The sequence below is a fragment of the Thunnus thynnus genome, chromosome 11 (assembly GCF_963924715.1).
Source record: "Thunnus thynnus chromosome 11, fThuThy2.1, whole genome shotgun sequence".
Classification (NCBI taxonomy): Eukaryota; Metazoa; Chordata; class Actinopteri; order Scombriformes; family Scombridae; genus Thunnus; species Thunnus thynnus.
In genome coordinates, this window is record NC_089527.1 from 3,655,436 (window position 1) to 3,668,800 (window position 13,365).

The following is a 13,365-nucleotide window of genomic DNA, read 5'->3' on the forward strand; positions in this document are numbered from 1 at the left end:
AAAATGTAGTTTAATATTAAAATAGTTCAAACAGTCTTGGGGTGATTTATGGGTCAAAGTCATGTGAAGCTGGAAGAACTCCCGTCCTGACATGCAGAGTTATCTCACCAAGTTGTCGAGTTCAGGGTCTTCACTGAAGAAGGGTTTTCCCTCCTTCTCCTGACTGCGGACAAAGTTCTCGATGTCCACGTCAAAGCTGGCCGAGGTGATGCAGTCAGAGCTCAGCGTGGACTGTTCACACTTCTCAAACAGCAGAGCCAACAGAGGGAACAGAGGATGTCTGTGAAACACACACACACGCACACACACACACGCGCACACACCACAGGACAAGATGCTAAGTTGCGCAATCATTTCAAGAAGAACAAATCCTTTATGTAAGGCATGTAAAACAAACACCACAAGGAGTTAAGAGGCCTAGAGACAACACGGAGACAACACGGGGACAGCATGGAGACAGCACAGAGACAAAACGGGGACAACATGGAGACAGCACGGGGACAACATGGAGACAACACGGGGACAGCATGAAGACAACACGTACACAACACGGAGACAACACGTACACAACATGGAGACAACATGAAGACAACATGGAAAACAGCATGGAGACAACACGGGGACAACACGGGGACAACATGGACAAAGCATGGAGACAACACGGAGACAGCATGGACACAGCATGGAGACAGCACGGAGACAACATGGAGACAACATGGACAAAGCATGGAGACACTAGATGAAAACAGCACTGTGACACATGACTAATACTGTCCAATAAACAAGCTACCTGTGAAGTCACATGACTTGTTTTCAGGCCATAATGTGACTGTAAGTGTTCAGCGTGAACGTCACACACACACTAACACAACATCTCAAACAGCAGTTGAGTCCAGGCGACAGAGAGAGAGCAGGAGGTGCTGACACACCCGTTAAGATGCCAGACAGCAACATGAGAGTCACATGAACAAAGGGGAGGCCTTCATGGACGTCATGAGCTTCTCCTTTTGATAAAATTCTTATTACTGGCCAATTTTAAATCAATACCCTTCAGACGGGGGAAAGAGAAAAGTACACAGATTTAGGAACAGATGGGTGGTATAAATGATGATGATGATGATGAGGAGGAGGTTTGAACATCTCTGCCTGTTCCTCTGCTTCTCTCTCACTAAGCAAACACACACACACACACACACACACACACACACACACACACACACACACAGAGAATGAGTTCTACCGATATATGGAGGCTTTGTCCGCGTCCATGGGCGTCTGTGGCTCTGTGGGTGTCGGGCTGGGTGCCTCTGCTAACGTCCCCTCCATAAACTTCTGCTCCGATTCACTGTCTACTTTTACCACACCTTGCATCTGCAGGGGGGGAGGGAGAGGGGGGGAAGAGAGAAAACAAAACAAAACAAAGAAAGAAATAGTGAGAAAAGAAAGTAATAGAGTGACACAAACAGAGACAGAAACTGACAGAAGAGGTGAAGAGAAAGGCGGAGAATGAGAGTCAAACACATCATGTGAAGAGCGAGAGGAGCTGCAGGGCAAAGCTTCACACAGAGCTTTGCTTCATTATGAACCCTATAGAAAAGCATGAGGACGTGGTGCGAATACCACCTAAAACACATGGTTCTATGTTTCAAATGATTTGACTTTTGATTTCTGTTTAAAGGAGTACAAAGAATCAGGACAGACAGATGTCAGTTATCAGTCACTGCCAAACACCAGCACACTTTAACCTGATTTGTTATCGCTTGTGGTCGCACTTGATGACATTGTAATAATTGCATAACTCTCATTAATAGCTGGAAAATACTGATATGCATCTCTAGTGGACAGAAGCACCTAAATCTGTGTTTGATGCCCTCTGGTATCTTCATATTGCTTTGTGAGCTCACAAACAACACTTCCATATCTGGTGTTACCATCTGATTGCAACTGATAATTAACAACAATAATAATAATAATAATAATAATAATGATAATAAAGGCAGAGTCCACCTGTTACCTGCTGCATGCTGCTAACATCAGAAATAACAGGACACGTTAAACTGTGCCCGTGGCCTCTGAAATACTCCACTCGAGGCGCGTTAACCGATTAGGAGTTCTTCCTCCTTTTTTCCTTTCATACATTTTCACACCGTGCCTGCCTACAAGCAACCCGGGATCCCTTCCAGTAGCACAAATCCCATCTCCAACCATGTGACTGTGACCAACAATGACTTAGATTGAGCGCAAATGGGCTAAAAATAATCACTTCCTTTGGGTGGAAAATTTCTCATTAGTCATAGATCTTTCTCAGCTCTCGACACCCCGAATTTGGCGTTTAAATAAAGATGTTTTGTATGCAATTTACATAAGCACAGAAATACTAGGCAGAAATAGAGCTTTACACTGCATCGTACAGTGATTTATTTGCGGTTGGCCTGCCACAGACAGACAAGTATGCCGCCAACAGATTACTAAAACTGATGTAATAGCATTAACATTTCTTGAGTTCTAGCGTTACATGCATTAAGCGTTTCCCTTTGTTTGGTTATCCAGGCCGACTTATCGCCACTAAAAATAACTGAAGGGTGCTGCCTGAAACATTTAGGTGCAGTTATTGCGAACACTGTCCTTTCTCACTGTTGTGTTTGATCATCTTGAACAAACAGGAACAAAAAAAAAAAGGCAGTTCAGCCAGTTAGAGCAGGTTGTAAATGGCCTTGATGGTCCCAAACTCTATTTCTCCCTCTCACCCACCTGCTGCTCTCCCTTTGGGTACTTGTCTATGGAAACCGAGTGGGCTGCCATCACGTTCACTGCAGATGCTGCAAACACTGGGGCATTATAGAAAGCGGGGACAGGCGGCCAACCTAAACAATACACACAATTATAGTTAGGCTACCTGTCAGAGACGCCCATGTGAGGAGACACAAAAGCTTGTAATGAATTTGACTGTCATGATATCAGAATGAAAGATTATTATTAGGCTTTGTAAACTGGGCTGATGCCATTAAAGGAGGAATGAACAAGCTTGTTTTCATGCAAGTAACTCATGTTGAACATTAATGCTGATTAATGTAACATTACGTTGGGTGAGCATTCACGACTTCTTGTGATCAAACAGTTCTTCAAAACAATGAGACAATAATGGCGAGCTAAATATAGCATGCAGAAGAACAGTCTTAAATGTTCTGTGTTGATATATATGCACACACGTAGGCAGTGGTGGGAAATAACTAAGTACATTTACTCAAGTACTGTATTTAAGTACAATATTGAGATACTTGTACTTTACTTGAGTATTTCCATGTGATGCTACTTTCTACATTTCAGAGGGAAATATTGTACTTTCTACTCCACTACATTTATTTGACAGCTTTAGTTACTTTTCAGATGAAGATTTGACACAATGGATAATATAACAAGCTTTTAAAATACAACACATTGTTAAAGATGAAACCAGTGGTTTCCAACCTTTTTGTTGGAAAGTTGAGTTGTTAACAGCTCCACCAAATAGTGATTTTTCCCTCTAAACTTCTCACATGCTTACATTTCAATAAATGTTCAAATGATCCAATATTTCAGCAAAAATCAAAGATTAGAGAAAAAGTCCAAAAACTGAAAACAGATTTGTGTATCAGAACTTTGTTTTTTCTTCTTTCCACTCCCATTAATCATCTCACCACCCCTCAGATTTATCTGCTGACCCTTTGGAGGGGCCCGACCCCTAGGTTGGGAACCACTGGACTAAACTAGCTAACTGTATATAAAGTAGTGTAAACTAGCTCCACCTCCAGCAGCTACAACAGTAACATGCTGCTCTAACACTGATGCTTCACTATTAATAATCTAATGATGTCATATATAATAATATATCAGTCAGAGGGACCAAACCACTACTTTACTGCAATACTTTAACTACATCAAGCTCAGAATACTTATGTATTTTTACTGAAGTAGAATTTTTACTTGTAATGGAGTATTTTTATATTGCTGTACTGGTATTTTTACTTCAGTACAGGATCTGAATACTTCTTCCACCACTGCTGAAGTGTAACGTTATATGAAGGGACGATGTATTTTGATATGTCTTGTCAACATTCCCAAACACTTCTGTCCATGTCACTCATAAAACCTACAACAGACAGATACAGAAATCCTAAGGTACGATATAATGATAATAATAATAATAGTGAGCTAATGTTAACTTTAACTGCTGCTAACACACCCACCACGATGAACTTAGCTTTTAGCCCCGTGCTAGCTGCTCGGACACAAGTGTATGGCGGCAAGAGGAGATAAAAGTTAAGGAAAGCCTTTGACCTTTAACGTTTAGCAACTATCCTCTAACTTAACTGAGATAATAGAGATGTTCGCAGACAAAGCAGCTCGGCCGTTTTGTTTTAACACAATATCGCCTGCAACGTAACGCTACACTGGCGTTAGCTCGGCAGACCCGACCGGAGGTTAACCGTCCGGCCGAGCTTCAGCTAACGTTAGCGGGGGCAGCTAACTGTGTAACTTTAAAGTGTTTCTCATGCTGGTACGGTGCAGACAAATTCACACCGCCATATTTAGCAAGAGGGGAATCACTGCCAAAAAACATGCTAACCTAGAGCTAGCTAGCCAGGTACAAAAAAAAGACCCCGCTGCGGATTGATACGAAGCGAGCCGTTTGCCCTTAATAACACGGCTTCGGCGGCTTTAGCGTTTTGCAAATTAACTACCATCTTAAATGAAAATGCATTTTCGTGTCAAATGTGTACAGTAATTACACTGTGATCAGGCTAGCCCGGTTGATCCTTAAAATCCTCCCCACATCAGTCAATCAATCAAGCGGGGACAGCTGCCCTCCGCCTCCCCTCCCCTCCGCGCTAACGTTACAACTGTCGGGCCTCGTTTCTCGCTCTCGCCCTTCGCTTTTCCACAATCCTCCTCTGCCCCCAAAACGCCGACATATTTTTTTACCCCCCCACCCCCCCTCCTTTCCTCCTCCTCCTCCTCCCTTGTATACAGATTTTTTTTTATTCTTCTTCCCGGAGATCTGCCGCTTCTGCTTCCCTTCCAAAAACACCCTCCGCTGCCCTGCCTAGGTCCGCGCTGCTCGCCCCGGGGCATTTTTGCGTGCGGCCCAGATTGTTTGATTGATAGGGAACGGAAAAAGAGGGATTTTGAGTGACAGCTTACCTGAGTGCCAATCTTCGTCACACTGACAAGCGGCTGCAGCAATCGGGACCCGCAGTTGTCGCGTTGCGTCATCGCGTAAGGGCACGCAGGGGCGCTCGGCGCATGAATATTCATTAGGTGGGCGGAGACATGACGTCCCTCTGCACCCTGCTGTGTTTTTCACTGGCTGCCCTCATTTATGCAACACATTTTCTATGTATATCTTTAAACATCATCCAAAGCACACAAATACACAAACATAACAACAAGAGGCTGATTGTTTAACGCCTAATATAACGCGTATAAACCAGCATAATTAGGGCATTATGTGCAAGCAGAAGCAGGCAGGCTGAGGGAGTCAAAATTGTAATCATTAAAATAGAAACAGATAAACCACTTGCGCACTCAGCTGTATTCAAATGACCCCCCCAAGGCAGAAAAGCAGCATAAAAGATGCGTTTGATCTTTGCCTATCCCTTTATACGCTTTTCCCCCTTTATATAACACAAAACAGAATCAGACCAGACAGAAACAGGCTTTATTTCTCATTTGTGTACTTTAATAATATAACATTTTTAACATCAGGATGACATGCAGATCTGACAGGTGTCTGAGAGGGGGGGGGGGGGGGGGGGGTTGATCATACAGAAAGAGGGACATCAGCATCATCTTTAAGCAATAATCAATGTTTGCAGCCGGGTCAGCTCTTCTAGTGTCTGGGTGAGGGTCTGCCAGAGGAGGGCTGAGGGAGCCGATACTTGGCCATCTCTAGATCCAGGTCTGCGAATGTGTACGCGTTGTAGCCGTGGTGCTGGTAATTTTTATAAGTGCTGTTGTCAAAAGGCTCCTCGGGCTCCGGAGGTGCCGCTGCTGCTGCTGCAGCCTCTGCAGAGGGAGGGGGAGAAACAAAAAAAAAAAAAAAAAAAGGCATGTGAGAAAAGCTGAGTCGGGTACAAAGAAGACTATCACAAATCTTCCTGCTGTTCATGCATTAAAACAAAAATGGCACAAGGTTACACCGATGCAGAGCTGGGTCTTATCCTGTGACATGTTTCTCATTTTGAGGCAACAAAAGGTAATTAAAGAGTTGATCTGGTTATTTCTGACGAGCTCTAAAATGAGAAGAAAAGTCTGGCTTGCTTTGTAAATATTTTAAAAAGATTTTTTTTTTTTTTTTTTTTTTTTTAAATGGGGCAGCTCATTTACATATTCACACGTGCTGACAAAGGTGGTTTATGGTGGGGGCATTTCCTATGGCGGCAGGCCCGCATTACCCCCAACAGAGTGTGGAGACACACTAGTGTGAAAAGCCTCAAGGATCATGTTTGTGAGGAGGGGGGGGGGCAGCATGTGAAGTTAAACATGCTTGCAGGCAGTAAAAGACAGCCCGCACTGGAGAAATAATAATACCAGCTGAGGCATGAAATGGGTTTTAAATAGGGCAACAAGTCAAAATCAAAGTGTGTTGGAAACAAGCTTTTGTTTAAACTGCATAAATGTTCTCTAAATACCAGTTTATATCTAAGTCTGTGTGGAAAAACCCCTGAGCATGTCGAGACAGTAAGGTTATAAACAACAAATAAGAGAGAAAGGTCTTACACGTCAACATCACAGAGAAGTGCATTTAAAGACACATTAAACATGTTCTCATCCATCAGTCATGCTTAACCCTTGAAGAACATATTTACAACGTTTAACAAGAAGAGAAAGAAATGAACAAGAGGTGAAAAAGGTGAGGAGGGGGGGGTTTGTTCCAGGAAGTAGAATTACCCAGTTGGTGAGAGAAGTGTAACAAAGGGCTGCAGTAACAGAACTGATGAGTATCTCAACCTGCTGTTCAACACACAGCTCTCATATCAGGTCTGCTTATATATTTTTAAAAACAAATCGGTAACTGTGTAATCCTGCTTTCTGAAACACCTCCCCGGCCTCCAACCGCTCCCAGTGTCTGCTCGTCCAGCTGCTGCCAGGGACAAGAAGCTTTTCAACAACGTCTTCACCATGTGCACTCTAACATTACTGTTAGCAGTAGCATTACCTGGCACCATGAAACCAAACAGCAGCATCATTACCTGTAACCTTAACATTAACTCATATACCTGGAACCCATTTTTTCATACAAAGAAACAAGTTATAAATGTTATAAATGACAAGAATGAGCCAAAAATGAGCAAAAATAAGCAAAATATGATTAAAATATTCTGGCAGTGAAGGCGGATTTGGCAGGGAAGCAGCTATGCAAGAGAGAGAGGAAGAAAGCAGAAAGCATGATTAGTAGAAGCAAGCACTATCACCTTGACTGTACATTAGCGGCAGCGACATAGTTATGTGGGCGGGGAAAAGACAGACAAGTCTAAACGTTGATGTGCAGAATGCAAGCAAAGGAAATATTGAAGAAGAAGCAAAATGTAAAAGTAATGCAACAAAACTCCCTGCAAGCGTGGTTAAAATACATGTGCACAAGGTCCACTTCATGCAAAACAAACAAACTGAAAAACAAAAGGTGGTTAGATGTGATGGAACTATTTAAAAGAATCCAGGGATGATATTTAAAAAAGCTGTGAAAGCAACAGCAACTATGTGAGGAAGCTGACGCCTGGTTAACACCTAAACACTACTCAGAATGTGTTATGAGGGATAGAGAGAAAAGTATGGTCATCTGTAGGGGCCTCAAAGATCCACAAAGAAGAAAGGGAGAGGTATAGTGTAGGGGGATAGGGTGGTGTAGTGTGTACCCTCAGACGGTTCGACTGGGGCCTCCGCCTGCAGCTCCTCTCCTGCAGCTTCGGCTACGACCGGAGCGGCGTCCACCAGCTCCTCTGCGCTCTCCGCTGGGGCGGAAACTTCAGCTGCAGCCTCAGCAGCCGCTTCAGCTTCTACAGGCTCTGCAGCAGCTTCAGCTAAGACTGGAGCGGCGTCCACCAGCTCCTCTGCGCTCTCTGCAGGGGCGGAAACTTCAGCTGCAGCCTCGGCAGCCACTTCAGCGGGGGCGGCTTCAGCTTCTACAGGCTCTGCAGCCACTTCAGCTTCTACAGGCTCGGCTGCGGCTTCTGCAGGGGCTGCAGCGGCTTCTGTGGGGACTTCAGCAGCTTCTGCGGGGGCTGCAGCGGCTTCTGTGGGGACTTCAGCAGCTTCTGCGGGGGCTGCAGCGGCTTCTGCGGGGGCTGCAGCGGCTTCTGCGGGGACTTCAGCAGCTTCTGCGGGGGAGGCAGGCTCTGCGGCTTCTACAGGAGCGTCAGTTGGGGTTTTTTCTGGAGTTGCAGCCTCAGTCACAACTTCAACTGGAGTGTCTACATGGGCATCGGGGCCAGCGGGAGATGCAACGTCTTTTATTACTTCTGGAGAAGGTTCCGTTGCAGCTTCAGCTGAAACGTCTGGGATGGTCTCGCTGATCTCTGGCGCAGAGTCCACCAACTCCTCAGCACTAACGCTGGCTGCTTCTGTGTGTGCAGCTGCTGCTGGAGCAGCTTCCTGTACGGCTTCAGCGGCGGAGGTGAGAGTAGCTTCAGGTTCCTTCTTAGCTTCATCAGCTTCTTCCTTTACTTCCGATGTGACCTCCTGGACTTCTGCTTCTTCTTTGGGTTCTGACAACTCTTGCGCCGGGGTCCTGGTTTCAGTCTTCTCTTTTGACTTCTCGTCCTCAGAGTCTGAGTCAGAGTCAGAGTCCGAGTCAGAATCCGAGTCGCTGGACGATGAGGAGGATGATCCGTCGGCGGCTGGTTCTGCTGGTTCAGAGGAGGTTGTCTTGGCTGCATCGTCTGTGGCGGAGGCTGCGGCGACGGGCGTGTCGTCTGGTGCTGATGAGGTTTCACTGCTTGCATCTGCCAGGGGCTCAGCAGCAGGGGGAGCTGCGTCAGCTACAGGTGGAGCTGCGTCCGCGATAACCTGAGCAGCATCTGAGGTGACGGCTGGAGCTGCAGCTGCTTCACTGGCAGCAGTAACAGGCGCTGTAGCTGCCGCTGCAGCTGTTTCTGCAGCAGCAGTGGAGCTGGCCACTGGTTCAGCTACACCTAGAGACTGTGTTGGGAAAACTCCGGGGTCTGAAAGTTTAACTGGGAAGGCAACTGCGGTCTTGTAGGCCAGGAGGGCTGCTCTCTCTTCTGAAGCCTCTGCTGCAGAGGTTTCACTGCTTGCATCTACCAGAGGCTCAGCAGCAGGGGGAGCTGCGTCAGCGATTACCTGAGCAGCATCTGGGTCAGGAGCTGACTCTGAGGTGACGGCTGGAGCTGCTTCACTGGCAGCAGTAACAGGCGCTGTAGCTGCTGCTGCAGCTGTTTCTGCAGCAGCAGTGGAGCTGGCCACTGGTTCAGCTACACCTAGAGACTGTGTTGGGAAAACTCCAGGGTCTGAAAGTTTAACTGGGAAGGCAACTGCGGTCTTGTAGGCCAGCAGGGCTGCTCGCTCATCTGGAGCCTCTGCTGCTGAGGAAAATGGTAAATGGGACAAGAGTGGTTAAATAATCATGAATATTTACAGACTTGGAAGGCGAATCAAAGTTCCCTAAAACTTTAACTTGTGCTTTTCTTGAATTTCAAATATATATATGTACACATGGGGGGACATGAGTATTCAACATGTCAACTTGTTTTTAATGGAACATATTTCCAGGGCAGCTCTTCATATGAAATTGAGACCAGACATTGATATTAACTCAATAAGACAATGCTAAAGAAATCATAACATTTCAATCAATAAAGTGCATTAAATTGTAATGATTCAGGAAAAAAGTATTGAACACGCAAGTAAGAAAAAGCTCTGAACCAGGTGATTCCACTAATCAGTCCTCTTACCTGTGCTAGTTAGAATCAACTAGGTTAGCACATTTTAAAAAGGGTTAGCCATCTGTGACACATCGTTTGCTACCAAGCTGTCACACAAGAACCATCTCATGATGATTAGAGCTCTGCCAAGACCTTCACAACAAGACTGTTGAGCAACGTAGGAATATCAAGGTTACCGACTGACTCCTCAACTCCTAAATGTTCCAATAAGCAGCACTGGGGCCGTTATCCGCAAGTCGAAGCAGCATCACTGCACCATCAACTGGCTACACACAGGAGCTCCTCACAAGATTGAAGACCGGACAGTAAGAAGATTAGTCAGAAGAGTAGCCAAAGACCCAAGGACCACTGGAAAAGAGCTCCAGAAAGACCTGGAAGAAGCAGAGAGCACTCCACCGCCACGGTGTCCATGAACGATCTCCTCGTAAGACTCCATTACTGAAGACAAGACATGTTGAAGCTCGTTTGAAGTTTGCTGCACAACATTTGGAGAAGCCTGTAGATCACTGGAAGGATGTGATGCGGTCAGACGAGACAAAAATTGGAGCGCCATGTTTGGAGGAGAAACGGTTCTGTGTATGACCCTAAAACACCTACAGTGAAGTTCAGAGGTGGAAGCATTTACGGTACGGGGATGGTTGTCTTCTCGTGGTACCGGCAGGATCCACATTGTTGAAGGGAAGATGAATGGAGCCACGTATCGGGATATTCTTGACAAGAATCTTTTGGCATGCAGCAGGACAATGATCCAAAACATGCTGCAAAGGAGACTTTCAACTGGTTCCAGAGAAGGAAAATAAAGGTGTTGGAAAGGTCCAGTCAATCACAGGACAGAAGATAAAGATTCAGCAGCAGGATCCTGGACTCTTCAACATTTGAAGACTGTCTGCGTAGAAGAATGAAAATCCCTCCTGAGGCTTCTCCATCAACTATTACCTACATATAAGTTAGCGTGTTTTCCTGTTTATTCCAATTTAATGCACATAACTTTTTCATTGATTGAAATGTTATGATTTCTTTAGCTGTGATGCCTTATTGGGTTAATACCAATATCTGGTCTGAACTGCATGTGAATAGCTGCACTGGAAACATATTTACTGAAAAAAATGTGTTGAATACTTACTTCCCCCACTGCATGTGTCTTAAAACAACACAAAAATGGAAAATAGACATAAACATACTGTTAACATTGTTTATATTGTCATGTTCACAATTAGACACAATCAGCAACACTTCATTACAAACTTAATTTAAATCATTCTGGATGTTTGACTGGAAGGGAAAGCACATTTTAGACTCTTATGGCACGTGTTTTTTTTAACTGCAAGGGAAGAGTTACACATTAAGCTTAAACATTTACATCATTACCCATATTTACCAAAATAGTTTTTAACATTATGAACAAAGAGGGAAAAAAAGGGGTAAAACATCATTAATACAAAATAACAACAAGACATCTTTTTTTTTAAATTTAAACGTGAAACTTTATAAGGAGAACTGAATCTAATAGCCTTACTCTTGCTTGCAGCCTTTGTCTTTTTCGCAGGTTTTACAGGATCTTCAGCCTGAGTGCAGAACGCAGCAGCGGAGCGAGACCTCAGGACGCCGCAGCTCTCCAGCCGCAGACACTGCAGGACAACACACACACACACACACACACACAGACAAGGTGTAACAATCAGCATTCAGTCATCACATTAACTACTTATTTTATCCATAAACACTTTCCCAATAGATTTTCCTCTAAATGTACTAAATGTATATATATATATGTTAGAGCTGCAACAATTAGTTGATTAATTGATTAGTTGCCAACAGTCATTTTTTAAGGTGATCATTTCCTACTTCTCTGATTCCAGCTTCTTAAATCTGAATTTTTTCTGGTTTCTTTAGTCTTCTGTGACAGTAAGCTGAATATCTTTGGGTTATGGATAAAACTAGATATATTTTTTTTATATAATGTGGTATTTCTACTCAAGTAAATGATATCAATACACGTCTTTCACCATCATCATCAGGGTCACACAGGAACTCTGTGATTCTTCCAAATAGATGGTTTAAATTAAAACGTGTTATGTTGAAAATGTCTATTAAATAGTTCCAGTTGTGGAAGAAGTAACGATATTCATAAAGAAAGTACAATATTTCCCTCTGAAATGTAACGTTAGTGGAGCGGACGTATAAAGTAGCATCAAAATACTCAAGTACAAGTACCTCAACATTGTACTTGAGTAAATGTACTTAGTTACTTTCAACCACTGAATATTTATGATTATAGGTAGTAGCTCAAAGGTAGCTCAGGTGTAGTAAAGTTCAGGGAAACCACCGTCTGTTTTTCTCGGTGTTGGACGCGTCAGAAGGCGCCTCTGACCGGGTCAACAACAACCGAACCTCCGCCTGGTTTTAAATATTTTACCGGCATCGTCTCAGATCTCTGTCGGATCCAAACAAACCATATTTAGGATGTCTGGGAGATAAAAAGGTCGCTGTTACCTTGAGAGAGCCCAGTCGCCCTAACCGCAGCAGAGAGGTCGCCATCTCGTCGTGTAACCCCGTGTTGTGCTCCGGTCGGAAACTGAGGAACAAACTCAAAGGTTCCGCAGAGAAACCGACGTGAATAAAAACATCTTCAGCTTCTCTGCTGGTTAAAAAAGTTATTTCATTAAACTGTGTTTTTACCATATAAACTTTCAAAGCAAGAAAAGACTTAATATCCTCCATTTTATTTCATTATTATTATGTTTATCTATCTGAAACCTCAAGTACGTTTCACATCGACTTTTTACATTCACAGAATGTCTCAAGCTTAACAAAAACAGAAAGAACAAAATGTCTGTTATTATTTTGAGATTAATGTAAAATGTTTATCTTATGTGCATTTATGTTATCATTACATTGTTGTCTGTGTTCAGGGATTTTTTCTGTTCATGTTCTCCAATTTGTTCTGTATGTTCTTTGTCAATAAAGTTGTGAAGGAAAAAAAAAGAAAAGCGTAACACACCTGTAGTGTCATTTCAGTCACTTAGATCATTTAAAATAATATAAAACGTAATTAAATGAATAAATAAAGTAAAGCAGAGTTGTATGGAGGTTGTTACTCTTCGGATCCTGTTTGAAACGTCTCTTTATTTTCTCATATTCATCTTTATAAGTCTTCCTGTTATAAGATTTGCTGGCGGAGGTTTAGCTCAGCGGTTACTTCTCAAACGATTTGTCCAATTGTTCTCATAACTAACTGGTCCCTCGGACTGGTGGTTCAAACCACGGGCGCTGCCCTCTGCTTTTTACATCATCATCTCCTTTTATTAACCCTTCTGTGCTGAAGTCATTTTTATCAATATGTAACATTTTTATTAATGTTTAGAGGCTTTAAAGATCAAGTCGAGAAGCTCAAACACAGTCTGTAAACTAACGATATTCACAT

The 13,365-nt window shown here is 43.6% G+C and overlaps 2 protein-coding genes across 10 annotated transcripts in view; both read right to left on the reverse strand.

The window, feature by feature from the left end:
* The window catches only part of pknox1.1 (pbx/knotted 1 homeobox 1.1), a 13,976-nt gene extending 8,696 nt beyond the window's left edge, over positions 1–5,280 (reverse strand). The window contains exons 1-4 of one of the 8 annotated variants that reach the window (XM_067602826.1): positions 5,182–5,280; positions 2,752–2,864; positions 1,241–1,371; positions 109–280 (exon numbers count right to left, since the gene is read on the reverse strand). In XM_067602826.1, the coding sequence (XP_067458927.1) occupies positions 109–280; positions 1,241–1,371; positions 2,752–2,802 (354 nt within the window). In that variant the 5' untranslated portion in view covers positions 2,803–2,864; positions 5,182–5,280. The other 7 variants (XM_067602825.1, XM_067602830.1, XM_067602829.1 and 4 more) reach the window with 7 other exon arrangements.
* Positions 5,281–5,697: 417 nt separating this feature from the next.
* Positions 5,698–12,558, reverse strand: ndufv3 (NADH:ubiquinone oxidoreductase subunit V3). Of its 2 annotated transcripts, none has more exons than XM_067602818.1 (4): positions 12,435–12,558; positions 11,458–11,569; positions 7,896–9,578; positions 5,698–6,045 (listed from the first exon to the last, which is right to left on the reverse strand). In XM_067602818.1, the coding sequence occupies exons 1-4, from the start codon at positions 12,477–12,479 to the stop codon at positions 5,870–5,872; spliced, it is 2,016 nt and encodes a 671-aa protein (XP_067458919.1). In that variant the 5' UTR covers positions 12,480–12,558; the 3' UTR covers positions 5,698–5,869. The 2 variants fall into 2 exon arrangements, with proteins under 2 accessions (XP_067458919.1, XP_067458918.1); XM_067602817.1 differs by having other exon boundaries at positions 7,896–9,581.
* Between the last annotated feature and the right edge of the window lie 807 nt (positions 12,559–13,365).